Source organism: Aedes albopictus, chromosome 2 (assembly GCF_035046485.1).
Source record: "Aedes albopictus strain Foshan chromosome 2, AalbF5, whole genome shotgun sequence".
Lineage (NCBI taxonomy): Eukaryota > Metazoa > Arthropoda > Insecta > Diptera > Culicidae > Aedes > Aedes albopictus.
This window is the reverse complement of record NC_085137.1, coordinates 383,962,818-383,986,182: the sequence shown is the minus strand read 5'-3', so window position 1 is coordinate 383,986,182 and position 23,365 is coordinate 383,962,818. Positions and strand designations below refer to the sequence as shown.

Sequence of the window (23,365 nt, the reverse complement as noted above, 5' to 3'; positions counted from 1 at the left end):
CGAGTTTGATTGTTTTTGTTGTTCTAGATGCATGCAAAAAAGGAATCTGGTGTAATCACACTCAGGAATGATTTCATGAGTTGGGCCATTTCACCTCATCACTGCATTTTGCATTTACCTATATAAACCGGAGAATTGAACAATTTACACCTGCAGCTGCAGTCTTGAGCTTCATTATTCATAAACCATGTCTAATCACCATCATAAGAAAACTGAAACCTCAGATCTAATTCCCTTCCCATGTCTAATCAACAAAGCACTAGTATCTCAAGTGACGACTAATATGATTCCAACCCCAGCCTAAACCACCCCCACTAGTGTCTCAGGTTCTTTCCCTCCCTCGAATTGAAGTCTTCTATGCCAAAGTCAAAGTGAACGAAACACTATTACTGCCGTATCGGACCATCATCATCAGCAGTGCTGCAGTGGAGGTCAAAATCAGTGAAACTGGGCGCTCTTGCTCGTGATATTGCACGCCCCGAACCATAAGCGAGAAATGGGCCACCAAATTCTGCAATCTCCCCACTGGCACTGATGACTGTCGTCGTCGTCGTCGTCGTCGGATAAAAGTCAGCAGCAACATAATGGACCACGTCAAGCTCCAAATTGCGTTTACACGACGACGACGACGCGACGGTCATCGTTAGGCTAGTTGCAAGTTCATAAATATTTACATGAAGAGTGTTTACTGTTTGCTTTGCCTAATATAACAATCTCAGCATCAACGAGTTGAACGTCTCAGTCGTCTCTACGCTGTGGTCCATCCAGCCAGAGATGCGGAGAATGTGTGTCCCAAAGCGAAGGCGGTGGCGGCGGCGATGAGCCAAACCTAGATGTGGGTCCCAACAACAATACAGATCAGCGTTGAGGAAGGGCAGCCTCGTTGCCTCGCTTGAGATGCAGATTTAGGTGAGATAAATCGAGTCGACATGTCACGTGTCTTGTCTGCATATTACTGCCCAATCTATCTATCTGTTCGTTCGCTGGATAAATTATGTGTGAGAGAATTTATTGTGCTCTATCGCTAAATAGATTATGAGCAATCGACCGAGCGAGCGATTTGAAGAATTTATCACGGCGAATGAATGACCAAAGGGAGGGAACATTTTGACTCATGGTCTTCTGGGGTGCTGTTATCGCGTCGAACCAGGGCTGAGTCGATCGGATTACGCAACGCTTGCATCTAAAATAAAAGGTTTCAACAATCGGCGATACGTCAGCCTGAATGGGTCAGCCAGCGTGAATAATAATGTCGATGCATTTTGGCCGCGTCTCAATCTCGCAGCTCCAAGAACTGGTTTCACCGGACTACCAAGGAGCCGTGTTGAGGTTGGTCAAGGCAACTGGGCCTGGTAACCGAATTTGGACCATCGCTGATCATTTGTCTCTGTCGATATTCGATACGCCGACCTTCGACATTACACTTGCTGCTGTGAGGCTGGGCTTGCTTTTAAGGGGAATCTTTCCGATGACTCTGTTAAACCCTGCAATAACGGGTTGCATTTGCAAGTGGTGTCTCAGTGCATGCGAACATTGCAGATCAGTGCGTGGTTGCATCACCGGTAATCACCGTCGGTTCTGGATGCACCGATATTTTTTTGCGGATCATCAAAGAAAAGAAACCGATTGAGCTGTTATTATGAGTAAGAGATCATAAACTGATTGTACCTACCAAGGTTGCAATTAAATTTGTCATTTACCTGTAGCGAGCGATGATTCAAAAAATAAAACAAGAAAATGTGAAAATTGAAAGCTTGCGTGTCGGCATCATCGCAATGCGTTCGATCGTTGTTGCACATCGGATCCTGTTAAGGATTTAGCTATTTTAGATATAGAGTACCAAATGGATATACGAAGGCTAAAACAATACAATTTCAGTTATGATATGGTAAGAAATTTGCGAATAAGCTTAAGTTGGGCTGATTTCCTTGAAAATTACGGTTATATTAAAGATATAACATTAAATATAAGTTTTGGATATAATTTACCACAATAGGGATACAAGTATGTTTAAGAAGCGAGAATAGTGTGAATCAACAAGATAAGATGCAGCCATGCTTCTTTAACACAACAAATCTAATTAAAACAGGTCAATGGACATTTTTGTTTAATTTACGTTTTATTTTGCACAATACAGAATCTCATATTTTTTCTCTTCTGGTCATATTTCCTACTAGCCATGGTGAGGGCAGGAACCTAATTTGTTTCAACTCAAAACCATTACTCGTTGAAATGAGACAAAATACCAATAAAATAGCGTGCGTGCCAGCTGAATTGGACTTACGACATATAAGCGATCAGCAGAGAAGGATAAAGGACAGTTAATTTCATAACATATGCTGTATTTGGTCAGTGGTATGGCCTTACAATATATAAATCCTTATTACAGATGTGAAATGAATTCTTTTCGATTTTGTATAAGAACTTATTGGACACCGTGTATACTCGGCAATAATACGCTACGATACTCGGTTCGTGGCTGTCGCTTTCCATCCACGGTCACGCTCAATGCTCGCTAGATAACGCTCCACTTGGTCCGTTCATCGTGCTCTCTGCGCTCCAGCCTTCTTGTCCCAACCGAATTAGTAGCGAACACCAACTTTGCAGGCAGGGATGGCATTCCACACTGAAAATGTGCACAGTGTAGCTCATTTTTATATTAAAACCACGCACACTTGCACTCACTCTGAGAAGCATGCCATCTCTGCTCGGAATACTTGCAACATGCCCTGCTCACCGTATCCTTCCGGCTTTGATCATCTTCTTGATGCTGGGCTCACCGTTGAGTGCAGTGATGTCTTGGCTCATCCTTCTTCGCCACACACCATTCTCCTGCACACCCCGAAGTGCTTGCAGGTCCTTCTCGAACATGGTCCATGTCTCGTGTCCGTAGAGGACCATCGGTCTTATTAGCGTTTCGTACATGGTGCATTTGGTGCACGGGTGAATCTTCTCAGACTGAAGCTTTTTCTGGAGTCCGTAGAAGGCATGACTCGTCGCATTATACCTTCCAAAGCTATGTTGAAGAGTAGGCATGAATGTTCATCATCTTGTCACAGTCCACGGCGAGATTCGTAGGAACTGGATAGTTCGCCAGAAATCCATATGCAGATTTGCACAGCGTCCATCGTCCCTTTAATCAGTCTTGTCAGCTTTCGAGGAAAGCCGTTTTCGTCCTTGATTTTCTATAGCTCTGTGCGGTCGGTATTGTCATATGGCACCTTGAAGTCGATGAACAGGTGATGCGTTTTGATCTGGTATTCACGGCATTTCTGGAGGATTTGCCGTACGGTGAAGATCTGGTTCGTTGACGACCGGCCGTTGAAGAAACTGGCTTGATACCTTCTCACGAACTCAATCGTTTCAACCCTTTATAAGGCCGAGAAAACCAGGCACAGAATCAACTCGTACTACATTGGAATATGAAGCACATGTGGTCTGATGAACAAAAATGATTCCATTTTCAAAAAAATCACTGATCGATTTTGTATGAAAAAAATTGGTCAAAGTTTCAGTTTTTTGGCAAGAAAGTTTAAAATTCTGTAGCTCGAATAATGCGTTAAACAATCACGCTGATATTTTGACAGGTAATTGCATGTGTGACAGGTAGTTACATATGTGGATTGAAACACGATTGGAAGATTATTTTAAAAGATATTGTCGTTTTAGTACATGGCTGTTTATTTTAGTACACTTTTTCAAAAAGCTGAGTATTTTAAAGTAGTGAAGCAAACAAAAGATTAAAAAAATCTCTCCGATATATGATTTCCCAAGTGGAAACTGATCTACTAGTCGAAATAAGTGATCTGTACTAAAATGAGCGATTTCTGTTGATATCACAGCGTAACAAAAAATAACTTTTGGTCTGTCTCAAGAGCAAACTTATGTGTCTCTGACAGATTTTGGGCCGCTGAATCCGAATCCGGGCTCAGATTTGCTCCAGCACGTCACAGTTTTGAGCTATACCTCAATTTATAGGGCAAAATATGTGATTTTTGGCTTTTTTGACTGCAGGCCAATAAGCATGGACATATTTTTATTAACCAATCAAAGGATAAATTGGTCATTTAACATCTAAATTAACGACTCATGCAAAATATTTCGTTTTACTAAATCGAATTTGATAGTTTTAAGCGATTTTTGTTAGGTACGATATTTTCCATACAAGTCTCCCTCCAAAAGTTGCATGCAAGTTTACATACTTACATAAAATGCCTAAATCTATCAAATTTGATTTGGTGAAACGAAATATTTTGCATGAGTCATTATTTCAGATGTTAATTGACCAATTTATCCTTTGATTGCTTTAAAAAAATATTTCCATACTTAATGGCATGCAGTCAAAAAAGCCCAAAAACGTATATTATGCCCTATAAATTGAGGTATAGCGCAAAATTGTGACGTGTTGGAGCAAATCTGAGCCCGGATTCGGATTTAGCGGCCCAAAATCTGTCAGAGACACATAAGTTTGCTCTTGAGACAAAAAAATGTTGCGCAGTGTATTTAGGGGTGGCGCAAAGGGTTCATGTAAAATTTTTGCTAGAACAAACTTTCAAATAACATTTCAAATTTAATTCTCCAACCAAACTTTTTCTAGACTAAATCGGTGATTTTAGAACCTAATTGGGCTAAATTATGCTCAAAATTGCGAGATCTCCACTGGTTTCCGAGTTATTTGAAAAAAAGGCCATATTTTGGTATCCAACCCAAAAACTACTGAAAAGCAGCATTTTTTAATATCTCAGAAACCAGTAGAGATATCGTCATTTTGAGCACAAGTTTGGCCCAAGTGGGTTCTAGAATCACTGATTTAGTGTAGAAAAGTTTAGTTTGAAAATTAAATTTGAAATGTTTCTTGAAAAGTTGTTCTAGCAAAAATTTCACATGAACCCTTTGCGCCACCCCTAAATATCAACCGAAATCGCTCATTTTTGTACGGCTCACTTATTTCGACTAGTAGATCACTTTCCACTTGGGAAATCATATATCGCAGAGATTTTTTGAAATTAGTCCCACCCTAGTGTCAGGCGGCCCGTGCTAATGGATGAATGGTTGAGGGGGTTTAAAACACGCTCGATCTTCAATGGAGCCCGTAGCGTCGGTAGATCACCACCCGTAGCGACGAAACATCTACCAAACCGAACCCTAGTCCTAACTGTTTCCAACTGGAGCAGCATACTTATTTTGGTAATCACAGGAAAACACTTTGATCCTTATTACATTTCACACCTTGTTGAAAGTGAAAGGCCTCGGTTGTGGCCGAGATGGATCTTGAAGCAAGGTAAAATGGGTTAGTATTCCTAATCTTTTATTGTGTTCACTGGTTTCACAGAAAGGACTAGGGTTCCGATGCATGGCCAAATCGGTATCATTTCTTGACGTTCTCGTTAAGGGATCCGATTTTGATTGAAACAGGAGCGTGTTGAAGCGGAACCTATCAATCCGAATCCTTCCTTGCGATTATGTAGAAAATTGCTACTGGCAGCAAAATCAAGAAATTGACATACTGTAACAAAACCGAATATTTTATAACTTCTCAATGGTGATAAAGTAATACGACATTCAATATACAAAGGACACAGAGTATACCACAATAGATCAAATATCGGTCGCAGTGGTTATGTCCCGAACAGAGAAAAAAAATGGAGCAGAGTACTCCTAGCTTCTTCTCCTCCGATAGGTGTTCGGTTTTCCAGATCTTGACTATCATCCAGTGCAGACATGTGGCCAACTTTTCTAGACCAATATTGATTAGTTCAGCAACGATAACATCCTTATCAACTACTTTGTTGGTTTTGAGCTGGTGAATGGCATCCTTAACTTCCCTCAGCTAAGAAGTTTCGTCATTTGTGTTGTTTGCTGCACTGGCGTAAATCTTTTCGCTCTCCGCTTCTTCCAGTTCGCGCTTTTACTCCCAGAAGAGGCAAGTCTGCTGGTTTCGCTTCTGTTTGTAATTTTCAACGTTCCGCCGTGTTCCTTGCAGCAGCATTACCGCTCGCGCATCGTTACTCTCCCACAAAACCGCTTTGCATTGCTCGTCGAACCATTCGTTCCGTCGAGTCCCTTTCACGTACCCTATGGTGCTCTCGGCTGCGCCGTTGATGGTTGCTATGACTGCACTCTAGCGGACTTCTGCTAGATTGAGAAGGTACGTCTCGAGCGTTTGTTCACCAAGGAGGTGTGGCTCAAACAGCGTCTGCTCTGGCATCCAGCGGCTGAGTATGAAATGCTGCTCCACCGAAAGCTATCCCTAAGGGGGCAGCCCCACCATGGTGGATAGGGGACCTCAGGCCAACAACCTACTGTTTCCGAAACCCAAAAAAAAACGTTATAGAAACCGAAAATGAAATATTACGAACTGATTGGACGACTTTTGGCGCGAAACAACGGACAAGAATTGGAACTTGGAATGTATTAAGCCTAGCCTAGCACGATAAACTGGCACAACTAGCCAATGAGGCATGGAATTCGGCACTTACAGGGATGTGGTGATTCGAGTAGACATCCCTCGAATTGATCTGAGCTGTCAATTTTGAACATCATTTCGTAAGCAATCTAGTTGCCCAGATTGTGTTCAAAAAATGCGAACACGCACGTAAGAGCAATCAGAGGACATGTTCAGCACGCTCACACAACAAGAGCGTTCAAAATGCATCTCTGCCTTGGTGCCACCATCGGCCGCCATTTGCTTACCAATATATTGGAAGCCTTCAACATTCTCCACTGCTTGCTTAGCTATCGTAAAGCTGGAAGGGTTGACTGTGTTTCCATCTGACGATTTGGTCTTGTTGACGTTGATGGTGAGACCTGCCGCCGAGAAGAAATCGGCAAGCTCAGGAGCGTGAATCGGAGTGCAGCTCCCCAAGTTATCAAGAATCAAATATACAATATTTTTTAAACGAGGATTGGTAAAGGAGTATTATACCCATGCACTGGTGGAAAAAGTATATGGTTATGTTAATTGAAGCCGATCCAGGAAGCATCGGCTTGTCGGCGGCGGCGGCGTGAAAATACCATCATCAAAACCAGAAATTTTCCGCAGCAGCACATAACTAGATGTCCACTTGTTGTAATCCAATCATTAGAAAGTAGTAAACTGTTCTCAAAATTGTTTAAGAAGGTCCACGTCGAATGTCCGGCGCACACGTCGAGTTGAGAGCCGAATAGCGCTGACGGGCTACGGCTTTGGCTCCTCGTGTTTACACTCGCTCTATCGTGGCACTGTCGTTCCTTCACTCCTTTATCTTCCTTCAGTTGTCATCTGTGATCCACTGTTTTCCACAAATTATTCTCGCCGGTGGCGATGAAGGCGTTCTTGATGGCGCTCCATTGATCTTCTACGCTTCCACCTTCTGAAATATTCGCAGCACGGCTTTCTAGCTCCCTGACGAAGGACCCTTTCACCGCAGCGTCTTCCAGTCGGTGTGTGTTGAGCCGCCGCCCCATTTTCTCCTCCTGTCGATCGATCCTAGCAATGCGCAGCCAGATCTCGCCGAGTAAGAGATGATGGTCGGACACATTGTCGGCGCCACGTTTGTTCCGCACATCAAGAAGGCTCCGTCTCCATTTCCGGCTGATGCAGCTGTGGTCGATTTGATTTTCCGTGACGCCATAACGGGAAACCCATGTCACTTTGTGCACTGGTCGATGTGGAGAGAGCGATCCCTTAATCAACTTGTCATTGTTGCAAAAAAAAAATCTGCAAATAGCACACCGTTTTCGCTATTTCTTCGAAACCATGGCGACTCATAACGTGCTCACTGCTCATAGTCCGAGTTGTCGAGACCAACCTTCGCGTTAAAGTCGCCCATGAGGATCTTGATATGTATCACCTTTCGGAATCTTGTGCACGACAGCATTCAGTTGACTGTAAAAGTTCTCTTTATTGCAATTCGGCAACATCGGTTGGCGCGTAACATTGGACCATGGTAAGGTTTCGAACCCGTATTCTGAATCTGGCTTCAATTCTCCTTCCGTTAATAGGTTCCCACTTCATAAGCGCAACGTGGGCGTTGTGGGATTGTAGGATGTTAGGCGACCGAGAATACACCGGGTCAGAAACGGGCCAAGCCCTGGGCAGTTTTATTTTCAATGATATTGTATGACGTGCTGCTCCATCATGTGATCCATTGGACTAGCAAGAAGAACCTCCGCGGAGCTCCGCTCCAAAATCACATCACTGAGAAGAAATTCAAGCCTAACTTTACCGAACACCGTATGTAACATATGTAAACAAAAAAAACTTTCACATGAGACGCAGAATTTCGTTTAGGGCTACTTGTATCTCTCACCTTTGGGGATGATTAGTGAAAAAATAACCGGATTTTTTACGTTTCTGAAATGCTTATGTTTCTGAAAACAGTGAACTTCTCCTTCGATTTTCTCCGTTCGTGTATTTTGTTAGATACGATGTTTGAGGCTTCAATTGTTGCCCAGGAAGTGGCTCGATCAAGTGTAATGAGCCCTTTGTATTAGAGGGGGACTATTGGCGGGAGAGGCTCCTCATAAAAAAGAGATCTGACTTTTTGTTCATACAGAATTAGCTTTTATTTCAGGATAATTCACATCCAGCGCACATAGGCGTAAATGGACCAAATTCCTGGCCACCAGTCAAAAATTTTTTTTGGGATTTTCCAAAGCCTAATATTTTTTGAAGATGGACGAAGTATTGCTTCATCATGTAGCAATCAATAAAACATTTTGGGATGCATATTTTTTCAAGTATCAATGCCTGAATTTGATGATTTTCTCCACTGTTTTTTTCGTTTGTGTCATAACCCATCGGAGGTACTTCAATTATCACAATATCGACAGATTGAAAAAATAATTGAGTATATTAACCAGTTCTCGTGATAAGGGTGTATCATTTAAACAAAAAACTGCACCTGATTTTATTTATTTTGCGCTCTTACAGAAGCGTTTTCAAAATCATGACTTTTGTCAATTTTTAACAATTTTCAGCATTCAAAAAGTTTTCAGATTCTGCAGCATTCCGTGATCTGGATAAAATTACAATAAAATATAATACATATCCTTTGTGAATCGCAAGAGAACGGGTACCAGAAAGTACCAGACAAAAAAAAATAGATCATTTTGAAATTTTCACCTTTTGATATAACAACTTCATTTCGACTATTTTTTAAGGACAAGGTATTTGGAGTACATAGCTCAAAATTTCTAGAGCATCGTTTTTTAGAACCTTTGAACGGATTTGGACTAAAATGCATCACGCTGTTGACAACCACTGAACAATTAGCGTGATGCATTTTCATCCAAATCCGTTCAAAGGTTCTAAAAAACGATGCTCTAGAAATTTTGAGCTATGTACTCCAAATACCTTGTCCTTAATGAATGGCCACTTATTCTCGGTAGACATATCATAGTAGAATACAAATCTGGTCTTGTATCTCTTAACGAAATGTGTCAAATGGAATAAATTTTGTAAATTTGAACAGAAATCTCCAAACACCGTTAAATGCCTAAATGTTATGTAGCTAGAACTGTTGTGTTCAAAATTTGTTAAAAAAAAATTAAAACAACTCAAACAAAGAGCTTATTATGCGTAGCATGTAATCTTATATTGATGCACCGTAAAGAATATATTTTCACATACATAATGTTTTGCCTTTCTCGTACACCAAGGTGACCCGAAAGGCTATATGTTCACTCCAAAAACGAAAATTTGATAGAGCCCCCGGAGGGGTCAAGTGTTATATACCAATCGACTCAGCTCGACGAGTTGAGATGATGTCTGTGTGTATGTATGTGTGTGTGTGTATGTATGTGTGTATGTGTGTATGTGTACAAAAAGGTCACCTCATTTTTAGATAGTAAATATGAACCGATTTCAACTACCGATGGTTCATTCAACGCGGTATATTGCCCCATTGTTTCCTATTGAAAATAGTTCAGATCGGTCCAGCCGTTCCGGAGTTATGGCCATTTAGGTCTTCCGGACCGGTACCCCAGGAAGGGGCCAGATATGAAATTGCAACAAACCCATGCATGCGACCCATCAAACCACTGCATTTTCGATTATCTGATGAACGGGGAGTGGGAAAACAGTCTCAGACAAAATCTGAACCGGTAGTGTTTCGGAACCGGTTCCGGGTGTCCCGCCGGAAGTGGCCAAATACAAAAGTGAACATAACCCATGCATGCGACACGTCAAATTGCGGCATTTTCGATAACCAGTTGAATGGTGAGCAGGAAAGTAGTTTCAAACTATATTTGAACCGAAAGTGTTCCAGAACCGGTTCCAGGTGTCCCACCGGAAGTGGCCAATTATAAAAGCGGACAAACCCTGGCATGCGACACATCAAACAGCTATTTTTTCGATAACCTGATGAACGGTAAGCAGGAAAATAGTTTCAGACCATATCTGAATCGCTAATATAGTAAACTGACGAAGTTGAAGGGGTGAATCCTGCTGAATGCGCCTGATGATGACCGAAGAATAGTAGGTCGAAACGCTTAACAAGCTGTTTATCACCGAAAACACAGCGTAACAAAAATTAACTTTTGGTCTGTCTCAAGAGCAAACTTATGTGTCTCTGACAGATTTTGGGCCGCTGAATCTGAATCCGGGCTCAGATTTGCTCCAGCACGTCAGAATTTTGAGCTATACCCCAATTATTAGGCCATAATATGTGATTTTGGGCTTATTTGACTGCCAGCCATTAAGCATAGAAATATATTTTTTAAGCAATCAAAAGGTAAAATGGTCAATTAACCTCTAAATTAACGATTCATGCAAAATATTTTGTTTTACCAAACCAAATTTGATAAATTTAAGCATTTTATGTTGGTTAGTAAACTTGCATTCAACTTTTGGAGGGTGACTTGTATGGGAAATATCGTACCTATCATAAATCACTTAAAACTACCGTCAAGGCACCATTCACCGTGGATCTAAGAGGATTCGGGGCAAATAAGGGCTGTCATTTGACACCAGTCTTATAAACATTGTTGGTGCCGCTTTCAATTGCCTTCATTAGAGGTTAAAATTAAAGCCATATCCACAGAAGTTGAAAATTTTCACAAAATTTGGTGACATAGTACAATTAGTAAAGGGTAGTAGGGTCGCCTAATTCCGTGGTAAGTCACCATTCACCGTGGTAGTAGGGACCCATTCACCGTGTATGAGAAATTTTATTTTACTCTGTTTAAAAATGATCAAAACAACCCAGCCAAGGGAATTTTCTTCGTTTAAATTCATTTCAAGTAATAACTTGCAAGATTTTATTAGAAAAACGAATGTTCAAATTTTCGATTTTTTCTAGATATATGGGACAGTATGGGGCACGGTGAATGGAGACCATTGATTTTTAGGGTACCCATTTACCGTGCCTTTTTGTTTCAATTAAAAAGTACGAGTAATCGTACTTTCTTGTTAAACTTACTTCGGTAATGCAAAATACATACCTGATATGTGAATTTAATGGCTTCTTGGTGGAATAAAAACGTTACTACATTTAGTTTACCGCTTAAATCACCTTAGCGCAGTTTTCGTATTTTCACTATGAATGCAGTAAACGAACAGAATCCCGCTTCATGTAAACACACTTTAGTGTCAAAATGATACTTTTAAATGTTTTTAATGCGCGTTTTGACATGGTAACAATGCATTAGTGTTGTATTGGTGAAATTGAAGGGAAATTGTCATATCATTCAATCATAATATGGAAATAATGAAAAAATATTCGAAAGCACACGGTGAATGAAGCCCCCACGATGAATGGCGCCTTGACGGTATCAAATTCGATTTGATAAAACAAAATATTTTGCATGAGTCGTTAATTTAGATGTTAATTGAGCAATTTACCTTTCGATTGCTAAAAAAAATATTTCCATGCTTAATGGCTGGCAGCCAAAAAAGCCCAAAATCGCATATTTTGCCCTATAAATTGGGGTATAGCTCAAAATTCTGACGTGCTGGAGAAAATCCGAGCCCGGATTCGGATTCAGCGGCCCAAAATCTGTCAGAGACACATAAGTTTGCTCTTGAGACAAAAAAATGTTGCGCTGTGTAATCATCAATCAATCCTCTAAATAACATATCTGAACCGGTTGTTTTCCGGAACCGTTTCCAAGTGAAACCATGCGAAATATCAAATCATCAAAAATGTTCGATAACCAGATAAACGGGCAGCAGGAAAATAGTCTTTGACCCAAGCTCTGAGCACACCTAAGATTACCGGCAGTGTTGCAGAATTAGGATTAGATGCATCGCTGAAATTACAACAAAACAAAATCGATGCAAGCGATACATATGCGTGAACGAACAAAATCTTGATAAAAATTTAAGCGATCTTGTCAAATCCCACCATTTTCCTAAGGCGTAATTATACAGTAGGATGGATCAATGATGTATGGGAAATTTTTAATTTTATAGCATCAATCCCTTTTTGCGATTTAAATTACTGCGCACAATATTGATGCAACTGGTGGAGCCATCGCGCTCTGTAACACGGTTGAAATTTGAATGGGTTTTATTATGGGAAATTTTACTTGCTTGCACTTTTTTTTTGTCAAATTTTACATGAATCTTATACTGCCGTTCCACGCCCAATTGTCCCATGTTATATGGGAATCCCATATAACATGGGATAATCATGCGTAGAACGGCAGTATAACCAATGATAATAAAGGGAAGGCTAAACTCTGCAGAAAAAAAAATGCTGAAATGTCTTGATAATGTTCGGCATCCAGTGCTAGTGAAGGTAGTCAAGCAGTCAACTAAGAGGTTTAATATTTTTTGCAATTTCTCATCGTAATCGTGTTTTACCTCATGCAAATCTGACAGTAAAAGGCCTACTTTCCCACACCAAATTAGCAGTGCTGTAATGATTCATTACTGCACTGATATGCGTTGCGTAATGAACCATTACAACACTGTTTTCAGTTTTGATCAACTTCTTGATGCTTTCTGGACGAAGTTTAGAAAAATGTGACAACTGCACAGTATAACTAGCTCAGATTTTCTTGAACATGGCTATGAACATCAGTAAGTAGTTCGATGAAAAAGTTTTGTTAAAAACTACCCTCAAGCGATAATTTATGAAATTGCAAAAAACGTTGTACGCAACTCGGTGCAGAACTCGATTTTTACAACACTCGTCGTAATTATCCAACTCGGCAAGCCTCGTTGGATAAATGTACGACTTGTGCTGTAAAAACCTTCATTCTGCACCTTGTTGCGTAAACTACTATTTCAGCTCTGCTTATACGTATAACATAATACATAACATAGGAATATGAGCCATCAATAAGTTTCCAAATTTGATTATGGCTTCGATAAGGTTCTTGGTTTTCTGAACAAAGCTGACACAAACTTCGATTTTCTCTTAAGTCAAGAGCCCCCCCCCCTGGAAATTTTGGGTCGGAATTCAACATTTTGAGGAAGGGCACAAATGAATAAACCAATAAATTTTTAAATTTTAAGGTGAAGAGTCCTCTAGAAAATTTCATACCAAACCCGATTTTGCTTAATTGTTTGAGTATTTTTTTTTTCTTTTCATCAAATACATTTATTATTTATCAACTCCACCCCCTCATTGATAAACGAGCACTTAACAAAAGAAGAAAATGATATTTGTTCCGTTCTAGAGTATTTTCAGGATTCAGGAACACTTCGGCTTATGGCGACGGAAATATCTTAGAGTGCATATTCGACGAGAAAGGTGCTATCACCACTAGGTGGATTAATCTGGGGTTTTTATTGCTAAACTTATTGAGTTTTTCACTCAGTACTCCACAAACATACTTTTATGTATAAATTAAAATTCCATGTTTTAAAATAAAAATTCAAACTGATACAGGTATTTCACACGGCTTCTCTCGCCATGTTCATACTCCTAATATTTCATTCCATGATTAATTTTTGAGTTTTGATGTGTTTTTCAGGGCACTATTGAAGTTAGCCCAAAATGAATTGGGAATCTCAAAAATATCTAGGAAACGGTACAACATATGAACTGGTTTTAAGGGGTCGTTCACAAATAATGTCTCGTATATCTTAAAATTGAGCAGATAGAACAATTGTTCAACAAGTTTTCTTATAATGACATTCCTTTCCCTTACAACTTAGCTGAAGACATAAACACGTTATCTTAACTGATGAAAAAAATGAATTTCATTCACAATTCTGGGAGAATCACTCTGAAACGAGGTGGCCCGTGTTTCCAAACAATGAATTTTGTGGAAATATAATTATTTTTCAGTTCTCTGTACCAAAAAAAACAAAGAGTGACAAGCAGGGCGCGGAGGCTGAAACATGCCGCATTTCGTCGTTCCCGCGTTTTCGTATTTTTCTTTGTGTTTTCGTTCGTACTTGGGTGGAACGCGGATGGAAGAGTGAACGGTCGACGGTCGTCATTGACAAGCAGGGCGCGGAGGCTGAAACTTGCCGCATTTCGTCGTTCCCGCGTTTTCGTATTTTTCTTTGTGTTTTTTGTTCGCACTTTGTGTAAACGATCGACGATGGCTCGGTGGCAAGATACCACATTGCCCGCATCGTGGTGCTCGTGTTCGTCGTTATTCCGAGTTCGGAAATGCTAGTATCCAAGAGATTGTTTTTCAGTGCGTCGGGTATTCTCGCTTATGTATTTTTTTCGGATTCTTCGATGGACGATCGGAGAATCAACGAGCGGTGTGAACGAGTGCACATTTAATATGGTTGGACCGTTTGCATGCTGAGACCAAAGCCAAACATAGAAAACCAGCTGGTCAGGATTACCCGGTGAGTTCGTTCCTTATTACTTTTTATATCTGAACATGACATATGGGGATTTCGGAGGGGTAGCCTAAGGAAGTTAAATGAACTGGTTTCCGGGCAAATGTTCGTGGGGTGGCCAGACTTTGTCACGAGATAACAATTATCATGTTGTTTTCCGAAGGTCTCCAGTGAATTTAGCTTACCCTGCTATAACAAACCATCAGGTAGATCATTCCGTTCCGGTATGACTCTGCAGCCATAGGTAATCCTTGCGCTAATGGTGGGTACACAATCATCATCATCATCATCATCTCTGTACCAAAAAAAAAATAAAAAAATTACGATTCAAGTGATTTTTGGGGGTGAAAATATACGTTGCTCTTACCGAAGTTATAAGAATTCATTTCAGGCCTTTACGTGGATTAATATGGCTATTTATAATCCAAAATGCATCCTCAATATCAAAATTCAAAATTTTATCGCTAGTACCTACATTTTAGACCATAAAAACGTGTTAAAACTTTTTGGCCAGGAAATAGACCCTGTTACTCCAGTGTGCAGCGGTGCCGCAAAAACCTTGTGAAAATCTGCACGACCGACACGTACGCCCCAGCGATGATGACCGAATGACTGAGGTCGCAAATCTGTTACTATTTGCCACACTGTACCCTGTGTTCAAACAGCAACTATGATTGAACTTGAACACAGCTCACGTGAGCGCAGGGTTTGAACAGAACATGAACAGAACACGTTCAAATACATCTCTGCACCAAGGCTGATCTAGGTGCACGGATCAAGAATGCGAGGGTTACCTTTGCGAGTTTAAGAAATGTATGGAAAAACAACCAGATTAGTCGACGCATCAAAATCCGAATTTTCAACTCGAACGTGAAATCTGTGCTGCTGTACGCCAGTGAAACTTGGTGTGTATCAGTGAAAATCACTCAACGGCTGCAGGTCTTCATCAATGTCCGGTGACTTCAGCGGGTGACTTCTATGCCTGGGCCGCAGAATGGGGAAGGTCAGATCCTGCTAGAGGCATTGGCCATAGATATGTATCCATTTGGCTTATGTCGGTACCAACCTGAACTATGCAACTGAAGTACTATGCAAAAATGCCTGGGCAAGTTTTCCTAGGTAGAGATACAGTATGCGGCAGGAAAAAATGCAGGCCCATTCTGTTCAAGGTATTTGAAGAGGATATTAGTGCAACACAGATACAGAAGTTCAAAATGCATGACAGCCGTTATTGTGTTACTTTTTCTAGACGAATACCAATACAACTAGAGATTACTTTTATCGTAACAAAAATAATTTGTAAACATTCATTCCTTTTCAACATATTTCAACGGAAACAAGTGCAAACATTACAAAAAATATTTGAAGTGTAGTTTATTGGAATGGATTTAACGTCATACGCACACCAAATTTCATGTGCCGGACTATATTTACTGCACAATGTGGTTGAAAACGTGTGAAAATTAAGGTGCCCTCTCAAATAGAGTCAAATTTGAAGATATTTTGCATTTCGCAAATAGTGTTGATGATCGCAAAAAAAATGTTTATTCAGTGTTTGGTGTATTCGTACAGTGTTTCCCGTGTTTTGGAAAATGTTGAGTATATCTCAATCCTGCATTTTTAGAAATTTACGAAGAATAATCAAACAGCAGAACAACAAAAACTAGAAAAATTGACTTAAGTAATATGGCGCCATGGCCATGTTTGACTTTTTTTTGCAGCAGGGCGTTTTGTTATTTTAAAATCAACCCAAAAAGCACTTGGTGCGAAGCAGCATTTATGCATGCTTAGTGGCTTTTATTAATGCTTATTATTTAAAAGACACGGACACCGTCTTTAGAAAGAGATTGTACAGACTGAACGAAGCCTAACACTAGACAACGGACACGACACACATTACGGGCACCAAGGAAACATTTCTAGCGAAAAGTTTCATCACTCGGAGCGGGAATCGAACCACCAACCCCATGGCACGGTACGTTTATACGCTTTGTGACGCTAACTGCACGGCCACGAGGCTCCACAAATGCTTATTGAAGCACATTCAGCGGTTTTCAGCTTTTCTGTTATCCAAGCAGCATCCAACAAAATTTGACAGATGCAGTTTGTTTTGGTATTGACATCTTCGAAAATCATGTCGTTTGTTCAATTTTTACAAGTAAGTAAAACTGTAAAAAAGGTGAAGTAGATGGCTGGAGAACTGAATTGGTGAAAGAGTGAGTTATGTGGGCTTAGTGTAAAAATGTTTCAGAACAGCAGAAGGTCAGCGAGTAAAAAAGGGAAGAAGTTTCTTTTGTGATAGCAAACCCTTTTTACCGGTTAAATTTTGAAAAGGCGTAATGTGCTGCAATAGATTCGTTTTCAAAACTTCAGTTGATTCTAATTTATATTTTTAAAGACAAAATTTTGTCTTTTGAAATATAGTCTACTAGGGAAGTGGCACCATCTCGGTAGGGGTCCTATTTTGAGCACTTTTCCGCTTTAACTCAGCCAATTCTGAACCAATTGACACAATTTTTAGAACGCGATGAGACACGTGTGGCATCTAGCCGTGTACAAAATTTCATGTCAATTGGTTAGGAATTGACTGGATTGTAGCGAAGAGTGCCCAAAATACTGGTTGCTGCCCAAGTGGTTCACTACCCTAGCATTAACTTTCCATAAAGTGCATACAAATACCACAATCTATCAATGTAAGTTGATCTGTAAGTTGAATTGTCTATCAATGGTTCGAATTTAAGAAATATAAGGCCATTTTACATGAAGTTAGAAAGTTAGAAAGATTCTTGAAAACGGCTTAATTATCGGATAGCCAACTTTTAACTGTTATATTTCCTAATTAAATGAACCAAATGCAATGGAATTTTGAGCGATCCTGTCTTGTATAATTAGCCTCAGAAAACTTTTGACTTAACTTAAAAATATTAACACTAAAAAATATTTAGATTGAATTATATTTCTCATATACAGTTTGGACTTGGTTATCCGGAGTATTGATTTTATTTCACTCCGGATAATCGAATCACGTAGAAAAAAAATCAGAATTTAAAAACGTATTGAAATTCATGTTTTTGTGTTTTCTTTTATTAATGAAGTAGTGGTGTAGCGAGAAATGCGGATAAGGGAAGGTCCATAAATAACGACACAAAAAATATGTTTGCCTTTTTTCTCCTGGTTATATTTTTTATATAAGACCTCTGAAGTTTTTGTATGGGACTTCATACACGGAGAAACGCAAATATGCACCCTTAGCATCACTAGGTCGGCTCCAGAAGCACGTTCTCCTCCATTTGGGCACCCTTAGCATACTTTTCTATCCACCTCTCGCTTCTTCTGTAGTAATTTGTATGCATTGAAGGAAATTCGATCGGTTAACCCATTGTTAGGGTAAACCGATCAAAATGACATGAATGCATACAATTCACTTCAGAAGAAGCGAGAGGCAAATAGAAAATTATGCTAACGGTGCATATTTGCGTTTCTCCGTGACTTTGTTGAATTCGTTTCCCATACCCTCTCAAAGTGTGGCGTAATGTATGGATGTTCCCTTAGCATATTGCATACAGTGAGCCACTGGTAGTATTTTGGGCTGACAAAATCGGGCAGGTTTTTGCCAATTTTGAACTTAATTAAAAATGTACTGGGTCTGTACAACAAAGCAAACAGTAAAGGGACCGCTCATAAACCACGTAGATTTTTTTGGCCAAAATCTACGCTCCACTTTTTTTGTATGAACAAAAGTTTACGAGGGGGAAGAGGGAATTTTGGTTTACGTGGTTTATGCACAGCCTCAAAGGAGGAATAGCGAAAAGAAAGTTGTGTGGTTTATGTAAATTAGAATGTTTAGGAACGTAAAATAATATATTTTCTTGTAGTGAGTAGGACTGTAGTATGAGAAATGTGGTAAAGCTATTTAAAGTGGAATAATTTCATTTCCCACTTTTTCTTGGCACGATATTTTTTTTTGTTTTGTTTTTTTTTTGTATTATAAATGCTGATTCTGCACTGGCACAATATCCCTCCTACTGTAAAAAAAGACTTCTCGGAGCTTCCCAGACAACCAATTCATACGTTAAACGAAGTTTGCAACTTTGTTATACGTGAAACTAACCGTAAAAGTTTCATCGCATAGTATGTTGCAAATATGCCTTATGCGTGCAAAAGTGGAGGCGATATGCGTGCATTGACGGAAGAAGGACAACACTATATGAGTTGAAGCGATATCATCTGTATATGTTGTAACGTAATGTATACTATATTGCAACGTAATCAATCATATTATGCGACTTGTTTTATTAAAACAAAAAATAGTAACTCACGTCGCCCGCAGTGTCGAACTTATAACTTTTGAATTCACAACCGGTATCTTAAACTTGACACCACACAATTCTTGTGAAACAAGTTGTTAAATCGTGAAGACATTCTAACTCTTCTCAATGTTCTTCCAAAGATTTATTACCTACCTGTGGTGTCTGAGTACGAAGCAGTTTGGCGAACTACCCGATGGTGAACGTGAAGTCCTACAATTTTCCCTACCTGGGCCTGGTCAAAACTTTTCTAAATTAAACCTCTAGGGTCACTTAAATGGCTGTAACAAATTTATAATCACAAAAAGTTCACTATCAAATGGTATTTTTCCACTTTCACTACGGATCCACACAGCAACCACAGTCCAACACCGACTATTTCTTTGTTATCACATTTCAAATCACATTATGTACGCATAACAGATCCTCGCTTATGTGAGTTCGAATGTATACGTACACAAATTTGCTTATGCATTTGTGTAAGTTGATTGACACACTAATGCGAGTAGAGATTTCATAACAAGATGGAATTCGCATAATCATCGTAGAATGCAAAATGCGATTTCGAATGTTATTTTGCGAGTTTGCTGCTGTAGCTATGCGATTCAGTTTTGTGCATCGCAAAAAATCATTAAAATGTTATCTATTGCGGTAAATTTCACACTTTGGTTGCACGTAGGGTTTACATTTATGTGATTGTGAGGTACGTTAGTAATAATATGATAAAATCTATGCATTTTTATGCGAGTTCTGGTTGTCTGGGTTATAACAATTGTGTCCTGACAAACAGACGGCAGGTGAAGAGAAACGCGTTCGAGCAGCTTGAATAATAAAATTGAACTGTTGGTATACGAAGGTATACGAATAAAAAATATAACATTACAAATAACATTTCCCATCCCTCATCAACAAGTTTATTTTGACGCATGACTCATACTGCCTCCAGGAGTTTGTCCCTGAAGAAAATAGTGAAGGAATCCCTAGAAGAGCCTCTGGAAAAAGCACTCAGAAATCACTGTAATTTATGAAGAACATCTTTAAAAATCTCTTGAAATATCCATGGATAAAATCCTAAAATAAGGAGGTCCTGGAGAAATCCATAAAAGAATTTTAAGGAACATCTAGAAGAATATCTGAAAAACTCCAAGCTAGATTTTCTGCAGGAATTCATGAAAAAAATCTCTGGTGGGATTCCAGAAAGAATTTTAGAAAAAATCCCAGCAGGATAACTCGAAGGCATCCTTGGACTTCTGGAGGACTATCAATAGAGAATTCTAAAGTAAACTTTAGAGAAATCATCGAAAAATTATCTCAAGAATCCCTAAGAATAATTCCCAGAGAAATGCACAGAGGATACCCTGGTGGTATTTTAGCTAAAAGTACACGATAAATCCTAGGAGGAATCCTTGAAGATTTTATGGAGGAAGAATTTCAGTAAAGAATGCCCGGAGGAATTTCTGTAGAAACTCATCGGAAAATAGCTGGAAAAATTCCTGCATGAATTGCTTGAGAGATCTCAGCAGAAATTCCAGGAGAACTGAAGAAAACCCAAGAGAAACTCTTAGAGTAATTTCAAGCGATACCAAGAGGAACTCATCACTGAGAAAAAATCTGGAGGATTTCCGCTTGGAGAAATCTATGGAGGAATTCTGGCATTCCGGAATTCTTTGAGAAATTCCTGGATGATTCACGGCATCTTTTGAAAACAGACACAAAGATTGCATTTTTCACTGTAACGAGAAAAAGTGTGTCCTTTGAGAACATTCGAAGTTATTTAATTAGAACTTCCTTTGCCAATATTCATTGTTCGTGTGTTGTATACATCGAGTGGCAGGCACGAAGATGCAGTATGCTCAAACAAGTCAAGGAAATTTCATTTATGAAAAGCTCCTTCACCGACCAAGAATCGAACCAGTGGGCTTCAGCATGATCAAGTCAAACTGAATACCCACGCCTTTACAGCGGTGGCTATATGAGTCATCAAAAAGTACAAACAAGTTCATCCACGAAATTCTCCACAAATGATATTGACGTTACAAGTACAAGTTTAAGAAAATTTGCTTGAAGAAGATCTTGAAAAATGTTTCTAAAATTTTGTTTTTCTTTTTCTATAAAATCGAAAACTAATGTATTGAATCCGTCAGATACATTTTGCATTTCTTGGATATTTTTAGAATATTTGATAGTTGATAACCAACTAGATTTGCTTAGATTTTGTTCCAGTGTTCTTTCGAATGTTCTTCAAAAATTTCTTTGCAACATTCTCTCAGGATACCATCTTTTAGAATGCCTATAAGACTACCTTTAACCCACGAGCGATCGCGCTGTTGTATTTTGTACAACACGTTGAAAAAATCTCGCTTTTTGTACTCAGCATTAGCGTGGTGCTGATGCAGGTAGTCAACCGAGCGAGTTACGGAAGGTTAATAATTTCTATACAGATCTCATCCAGAAGTATTATGTCATTGTTTCAGATTGCATCAATTGATATTTCCAGGAATTTATTCAAATATTCATCAAAAACCTGTCCCTGACAGTCCCAGTCAGGGGCTGCGATTTTTTTTCGCTGCTTTAGTCTTCTAAAGCAGTTATAACAAAAAATACTTCAAACTTTCAAGACAAATACTAGTGAGCATCAGCAAATCAAACTTTTAGATTTTTGCTATGGAGAAACGGCTTCCAAAGTTCCTACAACATGTTAGACAGAAAGACAAATAAAAAAATAATTTCATGTTATGCAATTATTTAAACATACCCCCTCAAGAAGGTAATATGTATGCCGGGACGACGATACTTTACAGTAATACTTACTTTTGCTTACCTAGAAAAGGTTTCTTCCACCAAGAATTTCTGTACTATAAATTTTTCTTGAATTTCCTTCGAAAATACAGTGAGGAGTTGCAATTCTTTTTGGGAAAACTACCAAAGATTCCTCAATAACGATAAAAAAAAAAGAAATTCAATACATGGCATATATTACAAAGTTCCTCAATAAAATCTGCAGGTCTTCTGCTGAAGGAGTCGGTTGAAGCCTCAAGGATTCTAAGAAAGGTGAAAATTGTGAAATTTCTAAAGAACCATATGGAAAAAATAATTAGGTAAAGTTTTTCCAAAGACATTTCTAGAAGAACTTGAGTAAGAGTATTTGAAAACCTTGATACCTAATTTGAAGTTATAATTTGTCAAGATTTTTACATATGCTGGGAATACTGCAACATCTCATGGAATTGACATACTTACATACATTGCAGTCCTCACAGACCAACGATATACAACTGTCTAATAAAACACATCATATATCTAGAATATCAACAGCTCAAACCGGACTTTGCTGGACATCCGCCTCCAAAACACTCAACAAGTGATGATGAATTGCGTGATTTTTAACCGTTACCTTTAGTGGCACATTTCAAGAAGAAAAGTCACAGTCCCATTAGCATACGGTTCGCATTTTTATAAATCACTTCAATTTATCTCGTCAGTTCTTCTTCCTTCATAACGCAGCACAAACACAGTTCCAGACACAGTCTCTTCCTCTTCTTCCTGCGTAGAATTTGCAATTCATCATAAAGTTTACGGCTAGATGTCCCCTCAGCTGATCAAAGTCGCTCCGGCGTCCAGAATTGATGATCATCACACGCGATCGCGCGCGCATCCAGAATTAGTATTCCAGAACTTGATCTACACTGTTCCACTCCCCCGCGTTCGTTCCTGTGCGATTAGATTTTCTGCTTGCTTGTTTGCTTGCTTAGCCGAACGTGATTGGAATGCTAAGATTCCTATCCCCCAAAAAGCACTCACCATTTTCGAGCACTGAATTCAGGACTCTTTTGCCGAACGAAATTTGGGGACAAAATTTTCAAAAAACACTCGCGATCTTCTCCGAACGTACCACTCCTCCAGGAGGAAGTCTTCAAATTTTATCACCTTCCTTCAAGTCACGTCTTCGTTTCTGGCAAAACCTCCAATCAAACAATCATGTTTTATCAACGCTTCAGAAGCTGGTGACAAAAAGGACACCCGCGCACAAAGAACCAACCGACGACACGCATCCGAAATTGATATGACGAATACCTACGAGAACGAACTTATTCGCGGAATAATAACCACCGAACTGAAATGCGATGCTGATTTGGAAGGCTTATTTATACCCTTGCTTGTCACCACAGAAGCATAGAGACAACTCGCAATCTCTGTCAGCAGAAGCAGCAGCAGCACCACTAAGAGTTCGCGAGATTCGTCTGTGGGCTAGCGCACTACCTAGAAGATTGCTTGGTCTGCGCACGTCGTCGTCGTCGCAGGAGATCTTAGGGGGGACGGGGAA

General features: G+C 39.5%; 1 protein-coding gene across 2 annotated transcripts in view; it reads right to left on the bottom strand.

The window, feature by feature from the left end:
• Positions 1 to 22,979, bottom strand: part of LOC115270001 (mucin-2) — an 86,248-nt gene extending 63,269 nt beyond the window's left edge. For both annotated transcript variants that reach the window (XM_029878912.2, XM_029878914.2), the window contains exon 1: positions 22,843 to 22,979. In XM_029878912.2, the coding sequence (XP_029734772.2) occupies positions 22,843 to 22,845 (3 nt within the window). In that variant the 5' untranslated portion in view covers positions 22,846 to 22,979. The remainder of the gene's footprint in view (positions 1 to 22,842) is intronic.
• Positions 22,980 to 23,365: the final 386 nt, after the last annotated feature.